Source organism: Monodon monoceros, unplaced genomic scaffold, assembly GCF_005190385.1.
Source record: "Monodon monoceros isolate NGI ecotype Baffin Bay Population unplaced genomic scaffold, NGI_Narwhal_1 Super_Scaffold_3, whole genome shotgun sequence".
Classification (NCBI taxonomy): Eukaryota; Metazoa; Chordata; class Mammalia; order Artiodactyla; family Monodontidae; genus Monodon; species Monodon monoceros.
The window spans coordinates 95240548-95263928 of record NW_021703780.1 but is presented as its reverse complement, the minus strand read 5'-3'; the positions used below and the strand labels follow the sequence as shown (position 1 = coordinate 95263928).

General features: G+C 39.0%; 1 protein-coding gene across 14 annotated transcripts in view; it reads right to left on the bottom strand.

The window, feature by feature from the left end:
- SETD5 (SET domain containing 5) overlaps positions 1 to 23381 on the bottom strand; it is an 82142-nt gene that overhangs the window by 18217 nt on the left and 40544 nt on the right. For 3 of the 14 annotated variants that reach the window (XM_029244070.1, XM_029244066.1, XM_029244067.1), the window contains 16 exons: positions 21718 to 21910; positions 21330 to 21435; positions 20795 to 21003; positions 20397 to 20455; positions 19674 to 19852; positions 18699 to 18737; positions 14940 to 15182; positions 13991 to 14139; positions 13488 to 13605; positions 12287 to 12396; positions 11142 to 11391; positions 10684 to 10767; positions 9667 to 9924; positions 8659 to 8979; positions 8000 to 8242; positions 2692 to 2821 (listed from right to left, as the gene is read on the bottom strand). In XM_029244070.1, the coding sequence (XP_029099903.1) occupies positions 2692 to 2821; positions 8000 to 8242; positions 8659 to 8979; positions 9667 to 9924; positions 10684 to 10767; positions 11142 to 11391; positions 12287 to 12396; positions 13488 to 13605; positions 13991 to 14139; positions 14940 to 15182; positions 18699 to 18737; positions 19674 to 19852; positions 20397 to 20455; positions 20795 to 21003; positions 21330 to 21435; positions 21718 to 21809 (2590 nt within the window). In that variant the 5' untranslated portion in view covers positions 21810 to 21910. Of the gene's footprint in view, positions 1 to 2691; positions 2822 to 7999; positions 8243 to 8658; positions 8980 to 9666; positions 9925 to 10683; positions 10768 to 11141; positions 11392 to 12286; positions 12397 to 13487; positions 13606 to 13990; positions 14140 to 14939; positions 15183 to 18698; positions 18738 to 19673; positions 19853 to 20396; positions 21004 to 21329; positions 21436 to 21717; positions 21911 to 23381 lie in introns of all 14 variants that reach the window. The other 11 variants (XM_029244080.1, XM_029244079.1, XM_029244073.1 and 8 more) reach the window with 8 other exon arrangements.

Below are 23381 nucleotides of genomic sequence, written 5' to 3'. Positions count from 1 at the left end.
TATACATCCATTATTGCACCTGTACTAATTACCAGCTTCTAGATTCATAATAGAAGTTAGTTTTACACTTCTAGGTAAAGTACTTCTTTGTCATTACTTTTTCAATTTTTTCTTATTTTCATGTTTGCTTTTTATGATAAACTTCCAAGATCATTTAATCAAACCCCCAAACAAACTAGTTTGATGGAAACTATCTGAAGCCAGGAAAGAAACTGACTCATTATATTTCTTCTTTCCATTAATCAGTATGGGAGTTCCCTTCATTTCCTCCAGACTTAAAAAAATATTTCTCAGTAATGATTTGCTTTACATGTCCCTACCATTATTCCTAGGCAGTTTCTCAGTTCTGTTAAGTTTGGCAATGAAAAATTTTTCTTCATTTTCTTGGTACATAAATGGTATTAATTTTTCCATATCCAGCAGTTTTGTTGAACTCCTGTTAATTTTTTCAAATGATTGTCTAGGCTCTCCTAGATAGATATCCACATCATTTACAAATAATGAACATTATGTCCTCCCCTGCCTGAAGAGTAATACCATTTATTTCCATACAACTTTAGCTTCTAGGAACTTAGAATCTTTAATGTATCCTAGTATATGACTAATTTCTGTAAATGTTCCATAGATGTTCGACAAGAAATCTGTAGATAATGACAATAATAATTCCTATTAAGGGTCTGATACGGTAATTTATGTACCTTAATTTAATCTCATATTACCTCTACAAAGCAGATATTACTATACCCATTTCACAGATGAGGCTCAGAGATAACTTTATAACTTGCCCAACATCATATAGTTAGTAAAGGGTAGAGATGGTCTTCAAACTCAGGTCTGTTGGATTCTTTCTACTACACCAATTTGTATCCCTTTTTGTTTTCTTTTTTCCCTTTCTTGATTAATATTTTCTTGATCTTTTTGAGAGGAAAAAAACAAAACCAAAGAAACCAAATAAAAATAATTCCTCAGGATTTACACTAACTTGTAGCAATATACCAAGTCACTCATTTGAGTATTGCTTGTATTTTTTTTTTTTTTTTTGCGGTACGTGGGCTTCTCACTGTTGTGGCCTCTCCCGTTGCGGAGCATAGGCTCCGGACACGCAGGCTCAGCAGCCATGGCTCACGGGCCCAGCCTCCGCGGCATGTGGGATCTTCCCGGACCGGGGCACGAACCCGTGTCCCCTGCATCGGCAGGCGGACTCGTAACCACTGCGCCACCAGGGAAGCCCTGCTTGGTTGTAATTAAATATTTTCCCGTTTACGTTGTTCCTGAAGGGCAAGGTGTGTCCTCTGAATGTTTCTCACTGCTAGAGACGAGAGAAGTTCAATAAAGGTTGGTGACTAACAGTCCTAATTCCATTCCAACCAGGGCACGTAATAACAAAGGCATCTTTCCCTATGAGTCTTTGCCAGTCAGGACATGAATTGCTAATACAGCCTCCCTTTCCCATCCTCAAATACACACACACACACACACACACACACACACACACACAGACCATACACATACATATGTGTGTATACTAGATAGAAGATTTCAGTTAAGTTATACTCTCACCGTACTGTAAAAGCTGCCAATAAATTGATAATATTGATGGAAATCTTTTACCAGCATTTCTTTATGTTAACCTGGTTTGAGTAAATCTCCCTAATATTTGGTGAAGAGAATAAGATATTTTAAATACATGGTATCATTTATCTTCCAGATGTTCTACACTGGGATCTTATTATCCTGAGGTTACACATGCGATAACTTACAAGGTATAATCCAATCTAGGGATAGAAAAACAAAGTCAATAATTTTAAAAAAATCTGTTTTTAGTAGCCTATTTTTCCCCCAAATACAGTATTACACAAAGTTTTAATATAAAGCAGATATTCCTAGTACAAATCTCTTTATTTAATTCAAGTTCATATTTACTCAGACAATAAACAGAAACAAAGAAGTGGTTTTTATGAAAATCGGAAATATTACTATGTGACTTTTAGCATCTTATTTATTTTGGTATTTTGTTTTGATTGCATAATATTCACAAAATTGATTTACAGATAAATAAACTAAGAGGAATCACACAGAACTTTTCAATTAAAGTAATACTGGCCAAGAGAAACCAGTAATAAGACTATCCCAAAATAAGTTAAGCTGGTATCAAGTCCATACACCAGTGCTTTCAACTGCAATTCAATTAAAACCCCTGCAAGAGTCACTGGAAAACCAGTGGGCCAGATGATTTTACATGACCCTCCAGTTTGAAAACAACCAATTCATAATAATTTCTTATTTACTTCACTCATCCCCTGCCCCTTCAACCAAGTCCCACCCAACTCAATCACCTACGATTTTGACTCTTTCCTGAATTGTGCCCCGCATCTTTCTTGCTTATTTCCCCTCTTATAAATATGGATATAGATTTCCTAAACTTACTACTTTAAATGTATCTAACCTTTTTTTAACCATTTCTGCTGTTATCTGTACACTGTCTAGTTCCTTCTTTGTCGTCCTGGGAATACTGATCCCTGACTTGAGATCTCTCTCTTCCTCTGTAAAGACAGATGTAAAGTAACTATTTAGAGAACAATGCTATTTCTTTTTTTTTTGTATCAGACTTTTTAAAGTACTCAGTGAAATTTTTTATGTAGACCCAAAATAATCATTGCTCATGTATTCAGAAAGGTCTGCCACACATACCTGCATTGTCTTTGCAGATACTAGAAGAATTACTATTCTCATTACTTTGGTATAGGTGCTGAGTTCTAGTCTCTTGGGGTACAGATGATGTCTGGGTCATCCCTTCTTCCAAGGCTTGCTTTATCCAGCGCTATAATGGGAAAAGAACCAGGGAATTATCAATAATCATTTAAAACTATTTAGGTCACCTATTTTAAATGCATTAACCAGGTCATTACATATCAACTGGTGAGAGATGCAATACAATGCATTCATTCGGGTCCACAGTCAAGTAGTTTTTGTCTTGTGTTTCAGCATTCTAGGATAGTGCCCCATCAATTCCCTTTATGGGGCATAACTGAGAAAACCTGGATTACACATAATGAAGTCCCACAAAAAAGCCCAAACCAATAAAAAAAAAATGATTACTATTTAACTTTTCATATTGCTTAGAATGGGATAAATGGGAAAAGATAAGGAAGAAATCTTAGCATTTATTTAAGAGAGACTCTGATCGCACAGGATGAAACTAGCACATAAAATAAGTGCATAGAAGGAAGATAAAAGATCTCTTAAGAGTTGTCTGCCCTGTGTTGGGCATATCTGAATAATCGAAAAGATTCACAAGAAAACTTTGGATGAGGATAAAGAGCTCTTCACTACAAGTACCGAAATGCTTCCAGAAAGTCTACTCTCAGAATATCCTCTGAGTTTTCCCTCCTTGTTAAGTAGTTTGGTTAAATTATGCATGAATAATACAAATCATCACCTGAATAAATGACCTTCTGCAGAAATCAAAAAGGCAAAAAAAAGTAAAAAAGAGCTCTCTAATCAGTCATTTTTGTTGTGAATAATGGAATCTAAAATGATGGAAATAGATTTTTGTCAGAAAGTAAGTCTGCAGAGATTAGCGTAATAAGATTATGCATCCTGTGGAAGAGAAAATTTCTTACCTGTAATTGTGTTCTCTTAAGATACACAGTTGTAGGTTGCTCACCACTCTGTGGCTCTCTTGCCCTGACATAAGACAGATCGAATTTTGATAAACATCAATTTCTGAGTCAGACCCTATCCCAAATAGGAAGAGCAAAGGTGATTATAACTTTACACCTTTAGAAAACCAATATTACAGGTAAGTAAATATTCTCTTTACCAAAGAGAGAAATTCTAATAGATTTACCCTCTTAGAAACTTAGGAAATAATGTGAGGAAACCAGACCATGTGGTCTGCCCAATGAAAGCAAGAATAAAATTATGAACATGAGGGGGTAAAGAGTGAGTAAGTACCTAAGAAAGACAGCTTAGCATCTATTGAATCACATCAGCATTTTAGGATTTGATCAGGTCTCTGAAAAGCCAAAACAAGACCAAAAATGAACTAACTCTCCTACATACAGAATACTGATATAAAGATGAAAACTGTCAGAACCATAGCTCCTTACATAGAAGAGACCTCAGAGGTTACCTTGTCTTAACGCACTCATTATACAGATGGGGAAAATAAGGCCAGGAGGCCAAAAAGAGTGAAAATCCTTTGTTATAGATACCTTATTACATACAAGTTTTTCATCAGAGCAGATGACAGGACTCATTTGGGGTCACTGTGCTTTCTTCCTAGAGAAGTCAATTTCTTATATTTCCAGTGTCAAATAGATGCACCCATAAAAGAACTTACACTCTGGATCTGATGACTACAAAAAGGGAAAGTAAAACCAGGACAAGGTCATTCTAAGGAATAAGATGCTGCTTTGGTTAGCTTAAGGTCGAACACAGCAACATGATCAAACCCATTCCTCCCTGGCCCTATATGTACGTCTACACAGTATTTCAGGGCCTGTAAAGAAGGAACATGAACAGCTATTTGTATCTAACAAATCCCAATCACCCCTACAGATAGTAAATTAACTTTAGACAACCCCTCTCCCCAAGTTCTAGCTACAGTTATTAAGGTCAAAAGAACATTTCTCCCTTCCCTGAAAGTCTGTGTTGAAGAGATTTTTAGGAAGCTCAGAGATGGGCAACAGAAATGTCTTAAAGGGTCTCATTACGATGGGGAAAGAGAAAGGAATTAATTTGGGTTTTAGGGTCCAAAGACCTGGATTGAAACTTGGCTGTGTCTCTTTAACTAGACGCCTAACTCTGGGCCAGTTACTGAACGCTTCTGAGCCAAAGCTTCTGGATCTGTAAATTGGAGCAATAATCCCAGCCTCACAGGGTTATCATGAATGGTGAGACAGTGTGTGTGAAGAAAGCTTGTAGCACAGTACTGGGCACACATGTTCAGTGAGGACTAGTTCAACTGAATTTCAGTGCTATGTACAGAGATATACAGATTAACAACACTCCAGTGCACATCATGAAATATCAATGCAAAACACAGTGTTTCATTTTCAGTCTGAACGGGAAACCAAATGCCCACACATATTATGCCTACAAGGTAAGTTTAGAGATTTAGAGAGAGCAAGGAGGGATACTACCGAAAGGCTTCTTAGCCAGTAATAAATGCTTCCATTCTAAAATAACAAGTGAAGTAAAATCCAACAAAAGACATGCTATAACATGCTAGTTAAGAACTGTGAATCGATTTAATTTAGAAACTACAGAGACATCATAAAACATTCTGCCAAATACTCTATAAGAATCTGGGTGCAAATATACCCATGCAGCTTTTTACTGTTTTAAACTTATGAAGCTTTTACCTCCTTTAATCAGATATGAAAGAGTAAGCCTATTAAGAATGTACACTGTTCTAACTAATCCCATGGAGGATGGTTGTTTTCATCTGTTTAAATTATATTCTTCTCTGAGGGATTTTCAGAAATTTATTACAATTTTGTTTTATCATGGAAATCTTCTTAGGTCCTGTACTATATGAGTACTTTCTAACCAATCTAAAAAATCTTCTCCTTCCCCATCTAGGATAAAGCTGAGTTCAATTTCTATATAAGGCCCAATTTCATTAATTTTGTCCCATAAAAAGTTACAGTCTTGTTGTGTAATATAATCTTGATACATTAACAGCAACTATTAAATCTGTGATTAAAACTTAATTTTAAAAGACCCAATTTAAGTAAGATAATTTGATATATAAGTCAGCATACATAGCCTTGGTCTTCCCAAAGACCAATATAACACAAATAGATAAAAGTGCCTGAGCAGAGCCTGTATAAAACAAGACTAAGGATGGTCAGATACATGTGGAGAATGTAACACGGACATGAGTTAAGTATTTCTAACTGTTGCCAATGGAGACACAAAGATGAGATACAGATATAAGTCCTAAACCATAACCAGGTAAAAAGAGCTCTAAGAAATGGATTTTCTATCAGATTTGAAGTCATATTTCTGCAGGTTTTCCATTTTCACAGAACTCTGCTACTTGGAAAAAAGCAAGATGGGAATAGAAAGATTATAACCCAGCATCACAATGATCAAGGCAGTATTTTAAGAGGCTAGTCCGTACTATTTACAATTCAGACTTCACTATTACTCTGTATTAATAATTGTTCACCCTTCTTAAAGGACCAAAATAAGAAATTCTATTATCTGACTTGGTAAGATGCTTCAGTAGTTAACATCCTAGGAAATCTAGTACTGCGTCTAGCCAAAGACAGAACAAAAGGAAAAAGTCTATTTCATATATATATTAAGCCATCTCTTGACTTGTTCCTCCAAACTAAAGACCATATTTACAGCTTCTCTAATTGTTCAATACTACTCTGAAAATGTAGTTAAAGATTCTGAGCTGTTACTCTTAATGAGGGACTGAGCTAAATGTAACAGGAAGATTAGTTTCGCATGCCATACCACAGTTAATGCCCTTCTCCAATTATTACAGAATTAGGTTAATCATAATGGTCATTAAATGGCAAATACTTTTTTTTCCTTCTCAGATAATTTCTAAGATCTAGGATAAGTAACTTGGTATAATATAAGATCCCCAGAGACCCAACTTTCCTTTATCACTTAGGCAAATTTCTAGTCTTATTTTCTTCTTAAGAAAGTTGTCACTGTTTTCACTTCTGACACCTGAAAGTTATGTTAGTCCATCATCCACAAACACTTCTGGCAAAGATCTCATGGTCAAATTTCTCTTTAGGAGTTGTTGTACTTGGTAATTTCCCCTAAATAAACCAGTAAGTGACTCAAACACTTAGGTAAGATTAGGAAAAGACTTTCTTCAGTGTATGCTGCTCATTCAGTGGTAGTACCCTTCCTTTGTGTGCAGATCCCTGTTGCCCTCCTCCCCTCCATATCCCACACCACTTTGGCTCATCTTTTATGCCCCCTCCCCCCAAGAAATAGTATCTGCTCTTTGGGAAAAGAGAAAAGCTTTAAGTTTGGAGGAGTCAGGGAAGACCTGCCTGGAGTTGGAGACTTCATCACATCAAATAATCTATATGCAGCATCCTCATGTACGTGATGCCAGTGGAGGAGGGCAATGGCAGACACTGAGGAAGGCAGCCTGAATCCAGATCTGAGGATAAGAGAAAAGGGTGTTCCAGGGAACAGACTCTACCTCAAAAGAAGACCAAATGTAAGGGTGTCCTATACTTCTAGAAACACGAAAATGACATTATAGGTCTGAGGGAGTGATCTATTCTTGAGAGACACCTCTGGAAAATATGCAGGGCTTCTGGGAACTAAGAAAGAGCATTCCAAAAACAAACAGCCATCAAATACTACTGTCACTAGATCCAAAAACAATATATAACTAGAGAAGAGCGAGAGAGAGGCAGAGAGAGAGAGAGAGAGAGAGAGAGAGAGAGAGAGAGAGAGAGAGAGAGAAATTTTATAGTGGGTTCCATAATCACTAGGGAATAAACAGTCCAACTTGTCATTTGATCAAGGAAAAGGAATTATGTCAATTGTAAACAGGACTTTTCCTCTACTCTCAGTCAAATGATAACAGTGACTGAATTAATCCAAAACACAATTCAATCATTCTTTAACTTGTGCAACAGTGCTCTAGAGTACCTGGGGCCCAATCTCACACAGTAATCACAAATGGACATGTTAACCAATATCACAGGAGCACACACAGAACACCCCTCCCTACCCAGTCACCAACTGCTATGTGCTCTCAACTCAGTAACCTCAAGGGCTCTCAGAAAAGACAACAGTGAATACTCACAAACTGAGCACCAAAAATGTAGTATACATCCCACCTTAGTCTCACTGACTCTTGATGCATCAGTATTTGTGGTTGAACTACTAACTCATTATAAACTCATACGGGCAGAGTGTGGCTATCTAGAGAACGTGTTAGATATGTCACCAGTACTGGAATCCTAGCTTAAAAGAAAAAACTGCGTAAACACAGACATACCTTTTTACAGGAGCTGAACATGCCATCAGGCAGAAGCGGCCTTCGACGCCTCTCAGGGATAAAGGGTGAGCCAAAGCGAATGTAGTGTTTGGGGGTGGTGCAAATTAACGGGGAATGGATAAGACCGGGTAACATGTTCAGGGTCGTTGCCAGTACAGTTGGGTCCGTGGTGATACGTAAAGGGCACTCAACAGGGCACTCTTGCTTCTCTGCTTTGTCATTCAACCACTCTGTAACTAGATACTAAGTTAAAAAAGAGACCATCAGTTGATGCTGCAGATGCAAAAGCCAGAGGAAGCAGTGTAGCTCACAAACACAAACCTCATCTAGAAACTAGACAGAGGTAGATATAGCAGCTGCAGAGAGTATGAATCGCACATTCAGAGCACAAGGGTATCTTCTTTCACCCTCTCCATGAGCACTATGGAAGGAATGATTTCAGCTCAGCAATTTAAACTCTGCCTAAAAATTATGCGAACAAAAGTAAGGCAGCAGGAAGACCTCAGCCCTACGTGTCTAAGCATTTTATCTAAAACTTTCAATCTAATAATTCTTAGATTATTATTTTTTTTTTTCCCCTGGGGATTACAGGTTCTTTCACTTTACTAAGCCACAGCTTTCGGCAGACTACACTTAACGAAGATGTACTTGTAACTTACCTTTTTGGTTTTGGGGTATTTAGATGCAGCACGGTTGACATGGGATCCAGTAACTGACACCACAGTTGGGTCAGACCCTGTTAATTGCCTGTTTTCTCCTGAACTGTCTACATTTCCAGCTTCAGTAGGAGTTACTGAGCTGTTATTTCCCCCCTCTTCCAAGGCAGCTTGTGATAACTCTGCCTGCTGTGCAATGGCCTGCTTCTGACGCTTTAGTCTTTGGGCTGAACTGGTCCGGTACCGAGAAATTCGACTCTTCGGTCGGGGCCTAGAAGGCTTTGCTGGAGGTGGTTTGGGGACTGGTTTTTCGGCAGCAACATCCTATAACAATAGCAAAGTTAACTGCTTACCAGAAATTTCTTATCAGCAAACATTCTATCCAGTTTCCTATTCACTTTAAGCACTCTGAATGTTTACTGGTGAAAAAACTGAGCATTTAAAAACAATAATTTCAAATGTAATCCTTATAAAATTTATACATTTAAATCAGCTAAAAAGGCTACAGGAAGATGTCTCAGTTATTTCTTTTTCTAATAAGTATTTATAAAATAGGTCTAAAGTCAGCTGAAAGTAGCCACCTAATTTTAGGTTCTTAGCAGGGAAGGTAATTCTTCCTTTGTCTCTTTCCCCAGATACTAAAGTTTTAGCTTAAGGCTTAGAATCTATGGCTAAGGTAGGAAAAGGAACGAAGAATTAATTCTGAGAATCCTATGAAAGGTCAGGTACATGACAGTGCTACACAGAGAGCCAAAGAGAAACCACATGATTTTTATGAGCTCACCACCAACAATATCTGGCAGAAATTGTAGAAAGTCCCATTCTAGTCTGAGAGTATCTAGTCATTCAAATTCTGTCTCCTTGAATCCCACGAATCAGCTGACTGAAAATAGTCTTACTTACTGCGAAATAAGGCAAAGCTGAAAATGCTGACACTAACCATTCCAAAAGCTAGGTAACTGATATTAGCAAAAGAAAGACCGACTGAGACCTGGAGTCTTTTCATCTTACCCCTGCTTGGGAAGACCTCCGGGTGTTCACTCCAACACTCTGTGGGTTGCTTGGGATGGCAATGTTTGAAGCAGGGTTGCTAACTTCAGGTTCAGGGGCTTCAGTTTTTGTCTCCTCTCCCACAGGAGTCTCTGAGGTGGTGGTAGTAATCTCTATGTCAGAGTTGCTCTGTTCCAAGGGCTGATCCCGCCGCTTCTTTCTTTTTTCTAAGTTTTCAAAAGCATGCATGATGGCTTCAACCTTCCTATCTTCCCGGGTCTGGAAAGAAATAACATTAGCCTAGAAGGAAGCCTCAACCAGGAGAAGGGAACAGCTTTTCAGAAGTATTATTAATGGAAATTGATAGACATTTATAGAAAAATACTAATAAGATAATATATATATCTTTGAGAACATAAGATAAAAACTAAAAATTTTTCATCTTAAATGTTGCAAAGAGTTGTAAAGAAAGGCAAGGTCAAACCCAAGCTTTTCAAAAAGGATCAGCTATTTTGAAACTTTTTAATACAAAAGAAAAATAGCCATCAAAACCAATTTTTCTCTGTATTTTCAGAGTTCAAAAAAAAAAAAGTCAAGCAGATTTTCTTAAACAGCTTCTCAGGGACAGAAATAAACATGACTGATTTCAGCCATAAAGCAGAATTTTTGAATCCATATGACTGAATGTTTTGTTTGTTTTTTAAATGACAAAATTCACACAACAAACTTAGGAAATTCCTAAGTTAGAGTAAGTAGCCTAAGGATATTTTGTTCCATTAAGACAGTTTTTTGGAAATCAAACCGTTAGTAAGAAACCTCTTAAAACCATCATCTGGTAACAGTCACTACAGAACTACGTGTGTCTGTGTAAAAAATCGTAATAAAATCTACTTTATAGAAAAAGCCCACACTGTGACCTAGAGGTGATGGCATAGTAACTTACTGAAGAAATGAGATGATATAAATTGAGAAGACAAGGGGTACATGCTATAGGTAACATGAGTCAGCAGGAACAAAAAGACATTAGAAGGTACTCACCCTCTTGCTATGAGCTGGGTTCTCCTGGTCATCTGTAATCTCTTCTTTCTCTTCTTCTGCTTTTTCTTCTGGATTGTCTATTGCCTTTAAGACAGAGTAAATACTCAGCTGTATTCTTAAGCTCTAAGAAAACTCAATCCCTGTTTTTTGGCTCGTAGCTTAAAACTCTCTAGAAACAATTTCTAGTGCTTTATAGTGTTACTCATGTGGGTCTACATAGTAAACACAGATGATAAATCTCATTCACTGGACTGAAACCTGGTAAGTACCTGAAAGGATGTTCTTGACATTGTAAAAAATAATAAAAAGATAATGAATGAAAGCACACCCACGTTGATATGAAGGTTATTAAGTGTTAATATAGATTCCCTACATAAAACAACATGTGGCAACCTGGGATCCTCTTCATCTGAAGAGGATCAACACCAAAGCAACAGCCTCTGACCAGGGGAGATTACCTCATGGTCACTGGATACAATTACTTTCTCAGGAATTTGCTCTGGCTGCTGGTTGTTTTCCTCTTCTGGAGCCTCATTCTGCTGCTCCATCTCTAGCTCTTTCCGTCGTGCTTTTCTACGTCTTGTCTCTGCTCCGATGGTGGGGAGGCTTGGAGGAGGTGGAAGTGGCGGTTCTGCAGCACTGGGATTCCTTTTCTGTATAGGGCAATTCCGGTTCCCCTTGTGACATGCACAGTCCACTTTATAATTACTGCTCCAAAGAAACAACCAAAAGTGCCTGTTTCAGTACCCCTGAGTATCAGTTATATTACCCATTCATTCTCTTGAAATATTAGTATAGTAATTTACTCTAGCTTCATCTTTGAACAAGGTAAATAGTCATTAAGAAAGTCCGATAAATACTTTCAACATTCTGTGTTTCTCTATATAACCCCAACGCTTCCCCTATATATGGTCAGTGGAAAGGAAATGAAGTCCCCACTAAATTCAATTCTCCCAACTGTCTACGCTATTTAGTGAATCAGTGACAGACTCTGCCGTGGCCGTACCCTTCTCCATGTCCTCACTTTTATCTACTGATTCCCTACTTATTATTAATACCTTTTCTTCTTGCACCTGTGCCCAAACATCAACTGCCACATAACCCCTGTTTGCCTGAGGACCAAGGGAGAAAAGCATCCATTTTACAAAACCCATCACATAATCACCTATGATTTGCCATCTGTTTTTCTGCATTGCCATATACAGCTACATTACACAGCTTGAGTGGATGGAGCAAAGCTTTAAATTATCATTCTATATGATCCCTGGTACAAGTGCTGTGTGCATAACAATAAATGCTACTACAATTTCTACGAGTGTTTCATACATACACTTTTTGTTATGCTTGCTACATAGAGGCAGAGGCCAAAACACCCTTGGTTAGAAGACTGGTAAGCAGTATCACACTATGTAGCTGTGTCTCTTAAAAAAACACCCTCAGTCTGTCTTTCCCTCCACAATTTCTAGGCAGAAAATGCATTACTCATGGAAAGATTAGGTTTAAAAAAAAAAAAGCAAATGGCAAGGCACAAAAGCAGACTGAACAGAATAGCTTAATCTGTAAGACAAGCAATTCATGTTAGGAAAGGTTGTGGAAATCTTACCAGTTACTGTACTCATAGTCAAATGCTATGGTGACCTCAGCATCCTTGGTGATGGCAGACACAGCATAGATACAGAGGTGAATCATCCCATCTGCAATCATGTGTCGCACCTGTGTGAACAAGGCTTATGGTTATGATTTATCAAAAAGACCAGGAACTCTCCATAAGAGGGAAAAAACCTTTTACCAAAATGATATCTCCTCCCTTAGAGTTAATGGTAGTCTGTCATTTAACTCCATCATTTCATTTGAAGCTATCATACAGTAATTGAAAATTTATGATACTTCTTGAAATAAATGAAGAAATCTTGAGATGTTAGCAATCAGGGTCTGCTCTACATCTTTTTTTTTTTTTAAATAAATCTATTTATTTATATTTATTTTGGGCTGCATTAGGTCCTCGTTTCTGCACGCGGGCTTTCTCTAGTTGTGGCAAGCGGGGGCTACTCTTTGTTGCGGTGCATGGGCCTTTCACTGCAGTTACTTCTCTTGTTGCAGAGCGCGGGCTCTAGGCACGCAGGCTTCAGTAGTTGTGGCTCATGGGCTCTAGAGCGCAGGCTCAGTAGTTATGGCACACGGGCTTAGTTGCTCCGCGACATGTGGGATCTTCCCAGACCAGGGCTTGAACCCGTATCCCCTGCAATGGCAGGCAGATTCTTAACCACTGTGCCACCAGGAAGCCCCTGCTCTACATCTTAAAGCTGTTTTCAGTTGCACCAGAAAATTAAAATTCCTTAAGTCTATAAGAAAAGCCCTGTGGATTTTCTTGCTGCATTTGATGTGGTTGCACTCATTATGCACCAAATACTGAACTTTAGAAATGTCTAGAATCTCTCTCACAATCCTATTGGCTAAAATCTAAAAAACTACAACCACACACTTTCGTTTTGGCCCAATAATAAAATCTTTTATATGGCAATTCTTTAATATAACGTCACTGACTTCTTATCCAGTCTAGCTCTTTCTCTTTAGCAAATGCTAACATGCTTTTGCCCATTTCTGCCTTCTCTAAAGAAAATCCATTCCTTGCCCCCATCCCGTGAGAATAGATGCATTATTACTTTTGTTTTTCATCTCTTACAACGAAAGATCATAACCATTATCTACAGACCTTAATCTGGGTGAAGTTTTCAGACTGCTTCTTCAGTTGACTTGTCCTTTTGGTGGTTCCATTCAAAGAGAAATTGCTACAGATATCTTACCTCTGCATTTGGTGTACATGATCTTCTGATGAACCGAGCATCATTACCGAAAGTACGTGCATCCACACACATCTCTACACCATTGAATTTTGAGTAGAAGAGCACAAAGGGGTATGGTCTAGGGATATAATTAAAATTCCTGTAATTCTCAATAGAAATAAAAAGGCCACCCCATGATTTCAAATATGAAGCATATGCTGACAGAAGAAGCAGTAGTCCTTTGTAACGCCTACACTTGGAAAACATCACATGCTTGTCTGCTTCTGATTAAAGAGTAAGCAAAAAGCAAGGAATGCTTTGCTTGGAAAGGAGTCATCACCACTTTATACGTTAAACAATTTGCAGGTTTATTTGCACTTCTCTACAAATGGCAGAGAGGGGTGAGCTTATCTGAGCTGTAATCTTTTCCCCCAAGAGCATCCCATCAACCAGGATGGTTTTTATAGCCATATGCTCAGCCAGGCCTATTTCAGCCCTTACTACTCAATGAATGATGCTCTTACTTTTTGAAGAAATGTCCATTGACCTCAAATTGCTGCCGTAACATGACTTTGCCTCGATACTCTATTATAAGAGTGTCCAAAGCCAAATCTCTTGCAGCCCTCAGGATCTTCCGGTGCTTCTGAACACGAGTGACTCTTCCCAACTGTAGCTAAATAAAATCAGAATATTAACATTAGATAATATCAACAGCAGCTTAGCAGACATTTAAAATATTTCTTAATTGAGGAAAAGGCACCAATATTTTTAGGTTTTATTTGTATATGTTACTTAGCTCGATGATCAGACATTTTAAAATATGATAAAACCTTAGTATTTCTAGGAAACAGGCTCCATCTAGTGAACCTGCCACCCCCCCAAACCTCAAAGACAAAAAAAAAAAAAAAATCTAAGAAAAATATATGATTAAAATTTTAGTGGCTCTATGTTTAATGTAAGAGTTTAGGTTTAGGTTTCTATTAATCTTAGTAACTCCTACTGAGACTGTATAAAATTTCCTACCCTAATTTATCTATTTTTAATTAATAAAGATACGTAGTTTAAAAACATGTATCCGAACAGTTTCCAGTTACTGTAACTTGCTTTTACTTAAAGATGCTCAATAGCTGGCTAATTTGTTATTCTAAGGCCATGTGAAAGAAACAGTAATTCCAAAATATGTCCTTTTCCTGGGTTCTTAAAATCTCAACTACTGGGCTTCTCTGGTGGTGCAGTGGCTGAGAGTCCGCCTGCCGGTGCAGGGGACACGAGTTCGTGCCCCGGTCCGGGAAGGTCCCACATGCCGTGAAGCGGCTGGGTCCGTGAGCCATGGCCGCTGAGCCTGCGCGTCCAGAGCCTATGCTCCGCAATGGGAGAGGCCACAGCAGTGAGAGGCCCGCGTACCGCAAAAAAAAAAAAAAAAAAAAAAAAAATCTCAACTACTTAGGGAGTCTTTAACCCTTTGATCCTTACCTGCATTTGGGAACCAATAACTGTATTATTACAGGCCAATTCAGTCTTATTAATAGTGTCTAAAATAGCAGGTTTGCCCACAAATTCCTTGCTAGAATGTAGATGTTGTTCAAGGGCGTTCTGTACATCTGCACTGTACTGATTAGTGAAGGCTTCTTCATATTGATCAGTCCATAGTCTTATCCGATTTTCCCATCCCTCAGTTGTATTCTCATCTAAATTCTGTGCTTCAGAAGGAGAATTCTGTAGAGAACAAAGGTCAAGTAGGTTAGGAGAGTCCATAAAAGGGCAGGCGTGGGTGGGTGGGGTGGGGCGGGCTGAATATCCAGAGAAGATTAGTTTTCACTTGGCAGTTGGTGTGCCATAAGAGTAATGGCCTGGGAGTCTATCATGGTTTCATTACCAGTGAGCTGTGAGGTTCAGTTTCCTCATTTACAAAGTGAGAAATTAATCTGGATTGCAATTCCATCCCATCACTGTCATTTTATGACCATTTTAAAGTCATAAAATCAAACTTATCAGAAGAATGACATCAAGTTCATAAGAAAATCTTCATAAAAATGAACAATACAGACACCTTAAAATATCCATACTGTTTAAATTTCAATACTTATCAAACAACAGTGTGCCATCTCAAATTGGTAGTTTTACTAGCATCCAGGAGAATGTTTTTGTGCGACTTATTATTTTTAATATACAATTAATACATGTTCATTCTAAAAATACATGTGAACCAAATGAACAAATAAGTAACTCATACTCTTGCCTCCCATAGAAAAAGCTATCATTTGGAGTATATCTTTCTAGCACTCTACTTTTGACATTTTAAAACAGCCACCCTCTGTAGAGGTGAGGTGGGTGGAGGGGCGTGGGTAGGGGCAGTGTAGGAAATGCTGAGAGATACTGTGCTATACCTCTTTCGGAAAACCGCTGCCCTCTATGACAACACAGTACTGAGGAAAGATTATTACATCTCACCAACATCATCCTAAACAGTTTTATATGTGCTTGTGCTATAGAGACACAGCTGAACTCTGATACATGTTCTCCTCCATTGTGTTTAAGACTTAAGGTGTCGTCAGAAAACAAACGTGTGATGATGTCACACTAGTGACAACTAGAAGGAAAAGACACTATAGTACCAAAGCTACCTGCAAATCCATGTCGACTCTAAACTTGCAAAAACAGGTATGAAAAAATTAAATATAGTTTCCACAAATGACAGAGAAAACATTTATACCCATTATAACAATTACTTTCTTTCACTTCTGTGTCACTAGTTTTGATTGACTATTGTCTACCATCCTTCCCCCAAGGAACAGGGAAATCAAAGGAAAAAGTTAACACCACTGTTTTCCACATTTGTCACTAGAGTCCAAAAGAATGAACAATAAACAAGGGATGTAACAAACACCTAAGGCTAACACACTGAGAACAGACTATCACCAGCTTGAGGTGTAAGTAGCAGCTGAGCAACAGAAAAGTACAAAAGCTGAGGCTTAAGGGTGTTTATAAGACTGGGGATTAGGGATGCCCAAATAGTATTCCCAGGTTTAAGCACCCAGCAGTGATCACTGAACTTATAACTTGTTAAACAATGTATACTGGAAGCCTCTGCCATAGTTTTAGCTACTGTTCACTAATATAACTGTATACTCTGCTATCCCATTCTTCCAGGTACTGGAGACCCCATCTCAGTGGGTTTAGAGCAGTGGTTCTCAACCAGAGGGGGTTTTGCCACCAAGGAGACATTTAGTAATACCTGAAGTCATTTCTGATTAATACACCTGGGTGTGTGTGTTACTGGCACCCAGCAGGTAAATGCTAGGGATGCTGCTATACAGCCGACTGTAATGCGAAAGACAGCCCTGATCCCTACAAAGAATTATTTGGTTCAAATGTCAACAGTGTCGAGGTTGAGAAACCCTGGTTTAGAGCAGTCTCCAGTAGGGAAATTCAACTTTGGGGTTAAAAAGCCAAATGATAGGTTCTTCTCATTCTTAAGGTATTGTTCCCACTCAGATGTCTGGTGTAGTTCTTACTAACAATTAATTCTGAGTACAAAATTTATAACTCAATTTAGAATTCTGATATGAGAATCAAAATAAACCAACTAGTACTATTTTTTGGGGGGGGCCTACTCTTCATTGCCGTGTGCGGGCCTCTCATTGCGGTGGCCTCTCTCGTCTTGGAGCACCGGCTCTAGGTGCGCGGGCTCTAGAGCGCAGGCTCAGTAGTTGTGGCGCACGGGCCTAGCTGCTCTGCAGCATGTGGGATCTTCCTGAACCAGGGCTCAAACCCGTGTCCCCTGCATTGGCAGGCGGATTCCTAACCACTGCGCCACCAGGGAAGCCCCAGTACTTTTTAGTTATCTAAATTTTAACATGCTTATGGGGCTATCTGTCAACATCTCAAAACTGCAAGCAATATTTGGGGTTTACATGTAGTTTTCTGGGAGAGCCAATCAACTGCTTTCAAACCTCTGGAAGCAAGTTACAATAGTTAGCTGATAAAAGAGAAAAGGGCTTAACACCTGGGATCAGGGGCTACGTCTGCCCCTTAAATCTACTGAAGGTCCCCTCTAAGCAACTATCTCCTTGTAGGAGATAGATCTAACAAAGAAACAGTAATCGTGTTCCCAGACATCCCAGGATTCTGATGGTCTTGGGCTCTTAAGTCCTCTCCCATCTCTTTTACAGATATGTACAAATCTGTTTATGGGTATATGCAAGGTGAGGCCTTCTAATTTTATATAAAGTGCTACCTGAGATCTTTCTAACATGAGTCATATTGGTGTTCCATATGTGTATGTGTATGTGTGTGTGTGTGTGTGTGTGTGTGCGCGCGTGCGTGCGCATAAATCCTAAGAAAGCCTCTCCTCACTAACAAGAGTTTAATGTTTACCACAGAACGGTCAACAGGAAAGATCCTGCTTTTATATCAGTTACACATTTAGGCATAAGTATACTTATGGAATTACACTCAACCTTAATTCTAATTAAATGCTTTGAAGCCATTAAGTAATGGCTTGGGAGGTATGCTGTCCTTCTATATACACACATAGGTAAAGGAAGATACCAGACAGTATATTCAAATCTCCTTTGGGCAAACTCTTTCCTTATCACCTAGTAACTGAAAGTCCCTTTAAACCATTGTACATAATTTCTCTATTCTCCAACCACTACCCAAAATCATGCCTCATAAGCTCTTTTATTTGATAACCGAAGAAAAGAAGCACACCAGCATCACCCGAGTCTTCTGTACCAAACAGATATGCCAGGAGAAAACAGCTCAAAAGTAAGTAATTCCAGTAAGAATAATTCTTATCAAAACTACTACCTTCCTACTGATGAAATTTATCCTTCCAACTGGTGATTAAAGTCTACAGGGTGCTAGGGCGGGTGCACAAGAGATGTTCTATCACCAGAAAATCCTCACTCCTGAGGTGGAGGCCAATCACAATGATGGAAAACATCAGCCTCATTTTGTCTGGCAAAATGTCACTTACCCCCACCCCGAGAGAAGCAGCTAATGAAAAACCAATAAATGAAGGCTAATTACAGAAAGGGAAAATATTTCAGAAAACGGTCAAGAAAATCTACTTTGGAGAAAGGCTCTATGAAAACTGAATGGCAACAATTACAAACTAACGAAAAGCAGGGTCCAAGATTCCCAGACCATCAATGTCAGGAAAGAAGCTGACCAAAATGCAAGATCACAGTGAAGTAAAACACAGCATCAGGGAAGAATACCCCTTACCTTCATCCGCAAGGACTTCCGGGATCCCTCTCGAAATGCCTATCCCAAAGAGGAAAACAAGTAGAACAAAACAAAACTTGGTACCAAGAATGACAGTTATACCTATCTGAGACTAAAACTAGGGCAAGAACTAGTGTTCTAGTCTGTCCCCTTTACCCTAGGTAACAAATACAATGGAATTCCCCACACTATTATCAAGAATAGGGGTAGCACATGGCCAGTGAACTCTGAGGCTAATTCCAATACTCTCCATTGCAGAATTAGGTAATAAACAGGGAAGAGCATGCATCACTTAAATCCTATATGCACCCCTGACACTAAAAGAAAATGTAAATAAAAATGTTAAGTAAGGCTGCAGATTTACCAGTTTTGAAATTAAGAAGGAAACAAAGACCAATCCCCTTAACAAGGGGTGGGCAAGTCACCTAGGAGCAACAAAGTTGCCGTGATGGGGAAGAAAGAACACAAAACAGAAGAGATTTCTTCTGGAGACTTTTTAGTTGAGAATACAGGAAAGTGACCACAACACTGAGGAAGCCTAGACCATTCAAGAGATGTTTCCTGAATTTTTTGTAACAAGGGAAAAACAATCAACCAACGACATGAAGTGCGCATGTACCAGGACAAGAATTTCAGACTGGGTTTTGGGATTGAGGAGGTGGGAGATACTGTAAGGACAGTGGAAGCCTAGACTGGAGGCTGCAGCACACATGGGCTTGTGGCAGGCGGGGCTGGGATTTCATACCTGGGATGGGGGCTGAAGCAAAAGAAACTCTGTGCCAGTTGTGATGATATGGAATAAGAGAGATTGATCTACATGTTCATAATACAAATTAGCTGATTTGTGCAAGAAGAGCAAAAGTGGCCCTTCAAACATCTGGATCAAATTTCTTAAAAGAATTCTGGTGCATTCTTCATCCAAAATTTGGGCTATTTCAGACACATTTCTATTTGAGATAGCTTTACCCTTCATACCTTGATTTTCTTCGTCTTTGGTGCTGCACGACCCTTTTCTGGACTCTTTTTCCGCTTCTTGGGTTTGGTTCTTCTAACAGTTAAGGTGATGCTTGTAGGTGTGTGCTGTGTTGCTGTATACAACACAGTGGAAGGAGAAAGCTCCTCATCCCAGCTTTCTGTTGCACTGCTATCCCCACCTGAAAAAAGGTTATTTCATAGTTCATGTTGTACAAAAAGCCTCATAAATACATTAAAAGCAGCTTATTCCTTTCGATCTAGCCCATACCCAGTAAGTTTTTACTTCTACTATTAACTCTATTATCTGTGGAACATATACCTACATTCCATATAGAAACAAGATGCTTTCTGCATCATTGGCATTAAGCATAGAAACCCTGTTCTATATCATGTATTTCTACCCTTGAATTCAGTCCCCAAGCTCCACTGCCTCAATGTATATGTAACATAGAAAAGAATGTGTGTGTGTGTGTGCGTGGGCACACGTGTGCGTGCCCGTGCATGCTCACAAGGAATAATTTGATTACTATAGGGCTAAAATTGTTGACTCTGGATACAATTAATTCACAACAATAGAATTACAATGGTCTTGAGAGGACTTCAATCACTGTCCATGAAAAGAGCTGGGGACCATGGGAACTTACAAGAGGGGTTCTTGGGATGAATATTAAAACCACAAAATAGTATATGTCAAAATATGGTCCTAACCCATCTTTGGCTCACCTGATATGTTGTCCTGCTTCCGCCGATGAAGTCTAATAACCTTCCCCCTGCTCATTCCCCTAAAGAGGGAAAATAAACTTAAAGTAGTCCTTCCAACAGCATGCAGCGCATCATCAACACACATGGGAGAAGTATCTCTGCATATACTACCCCCTTCCTCCCACCTACCAAATGTTTCCAGGACATTAAATTTCATATCAAATTCAATAGCTTTAACATCAATCTCTCATTCCTTGTTGTCAGCAATTCTCACCTAGTGCAGAGAATTCGAGCCAAGGAGCACTAAGGAATCATCTACATTAACAAACACAAGAAAGAATACTTTGAGCTTTTCCCTACTAATAAGAAACCCTAATCCCAGCAACCCAGGGCTGGATTTAGATGGAACACGATCTTACCTGCACTTGTCACAGTTGAGAAGGAAGCCATCCTGAGAAAGACCACAAGGACACCAGGTAGGAACAGTCTCTCCTTCAGAGTTCGGGCTGTCTCCACAGCGTTCCTCTACGGGCGACGGCAGGCCATTCAGGTCAGAACGGGGGATGATCGTCTGGACAGGGGGAGAAGCAGGAGGTGTCGGAGGAGGAGGGGCTCCGTAATTATGATCCTGAAAATAAGATTTTTTAAATCAACAGTGTCCAAACACTGGCCCCTCTCTCCCCTAAAGTATGGTACATATGGAAAGAAAGAAGAAAGTAGTACCCTTCGTTTTTTGGCTTCAACCAGGAAAGTGATAAAACAAAATGCCAAGGTCAACTGGGACATAAAAACAAGAACAATGATGCAGGGCTAGACGTCCGCTGGAGGCAGGGAAGTGCAAAAGGGGCAACTTCGTCATGCTGCATATAAACATTTCAAGAAAGTCACAATGTATAAGAATGGATTACACTCCAGGAAGATCACTGCTCTGGAGAGAAACAAATGCATACTCACAGCATAAGGCAGTCCTCGACACCCATGTCTCTGAGTGGTCCCATAATTATGAGTGGAATACACGCTCTTCTCATTAACTGCTGGACTAGCCTCCACAGATTCAGGGCTGCACAAAGGCGAAAAGCAACGCATGATAGCATAACACCTAATCTTCCCTTAAACTAAGACTTAACTTCCCATTCTAACCCCTCCTCTTTCCACAACCACCAGCCACTAGAATAAGAGAAAGAACTCAGTGAAACAATCTGATTAACATAACTAAGCCTATAAATAACAGTAGGAGTGTCATTAAATGTGGATTTGTGTGTAACATGAAGCCAGTACAGGCAGATGTCTCAAAGCAGGCACCTGGGATACAAGGTGTCCCTAATGACAAACACAAACGTACCAGCTGAGCAGGGAGTTTCCCCTAGAGAAGCCACTCTGGGCTGGTTTAGACTCAGAACTATTCTTCTTAATTGGATCTCTTAATACTTCCATGAAACCTCACATGACATTTGCAGTGAGTGAGATGATGAAAGTGCCTTCTGCACTGCCCCAGGGACCAGGCCCTCTTCCATTCACTACCAAGACAGGATACCCTGAAGAAAGTACAGGTAAAAACAATGGCATCTTATATTTATCATACCTCTCATCTTGATGAACCCCCAAACACCTTCCAAATATTAGAGTAATAATTTCTCATCTACCAATGACATGCAAGCATATCAAGGACACAATTATTTAATAGCTGCATGATAATACCACAGAACTTCAAACTATTCAAAACTGTACTCAGAAGTTTAGTCTAACGACAAATAACAACAGTAGTATTGGCTACCATTTTGAATTGCCCATTATTTGCAAGGTGCTTTATATGTATTAATTCATTTACTCTGCCACTACTAAACATGATAAACAGCACCCCATCTTTACAGAACATGAAGTTGAGGTGGTGAGATTATATGACTTCACCAAGGTTACCCACTGACAGAGCCAGGATTTGAAACAATGTCTGACTCTAAAGTCTGTGCTCTTTCCACTATGCCTAATTGGTTTGGAAACCACGATAACTTTCTTCTTTTAAAGAAAATTACATAAGATCTTAAGTAACCAGGCTTAGTGAGAAGCTTGGTTGAGTATGTTTTTGTACCCTCACTGAGTGGAAAGTAAACTGTTCAAACACAATTTATTAAAATAAAATAATTTTATAAATGTGTTCAAATTTAGAAATTTAATGTAAGCCCTTACTTGATAATAAAAGGGCATAAGTGGCTAAGGACAAAATTCACGTTTTGGGGCAAAAAGAACTTTAACTCTGATTACTTGTAACTCTGATTACTTAGGTACCTGGTTAGGTTTTGGAGAATACTGAAAGATAATTAACGAATGCAATTGTATGATTTGCAGAACTGAATAATGGGTTATCCGTCATTCAAATTAACCAGCACTGAGATTCACAAATCAGAAACTCCAAAGACACACGTAACTCAGCCTTAGTGGTGGATCAAAGGGTCTTTTAGGGAATCAAATAATGAATATTGTTTGCTTCAAGTAATGTACATTTTTCCTGCTTAGAAATACACATAATATAGGACTTGGCAGGAATCAAGTGTGCAGTTCAATGTGGTGTAATGTCAGCTGAGAAGTGAGGGATAAAAGAAAATTCTCACATATGTATCCAACTCACCCAGTTATTTGCTCCAAAACTGTAAGAAGGGATCTTATAAATAACAGCAAAGGTAATTTCTAGGTGAAGAAGAACTTTAGACACAGGAAAGTATTCTCTGTTAGTGAAGTGCATGCATTTTATTACTTAACAGTGTCTGCAAGATGGGAACTGGGCGGGGGTAGGGGAATACATCAAAAATGCAGGTCAGTATTCTTGAGAAATAGATGATCTGAATGTGGCTCACTGAGAGGCAATCAGCTCTGAGTATTAGGAAACAGGTGGGGTTTCTTAAATAAACCAAAGACAAACAAGCATTAATAAGATGAAGGTAGAATTTAGTTTCTATGATGGACAGGTTAAGAGAAAGTAATAACTTTACACAACATTGTTAATTTACTAGA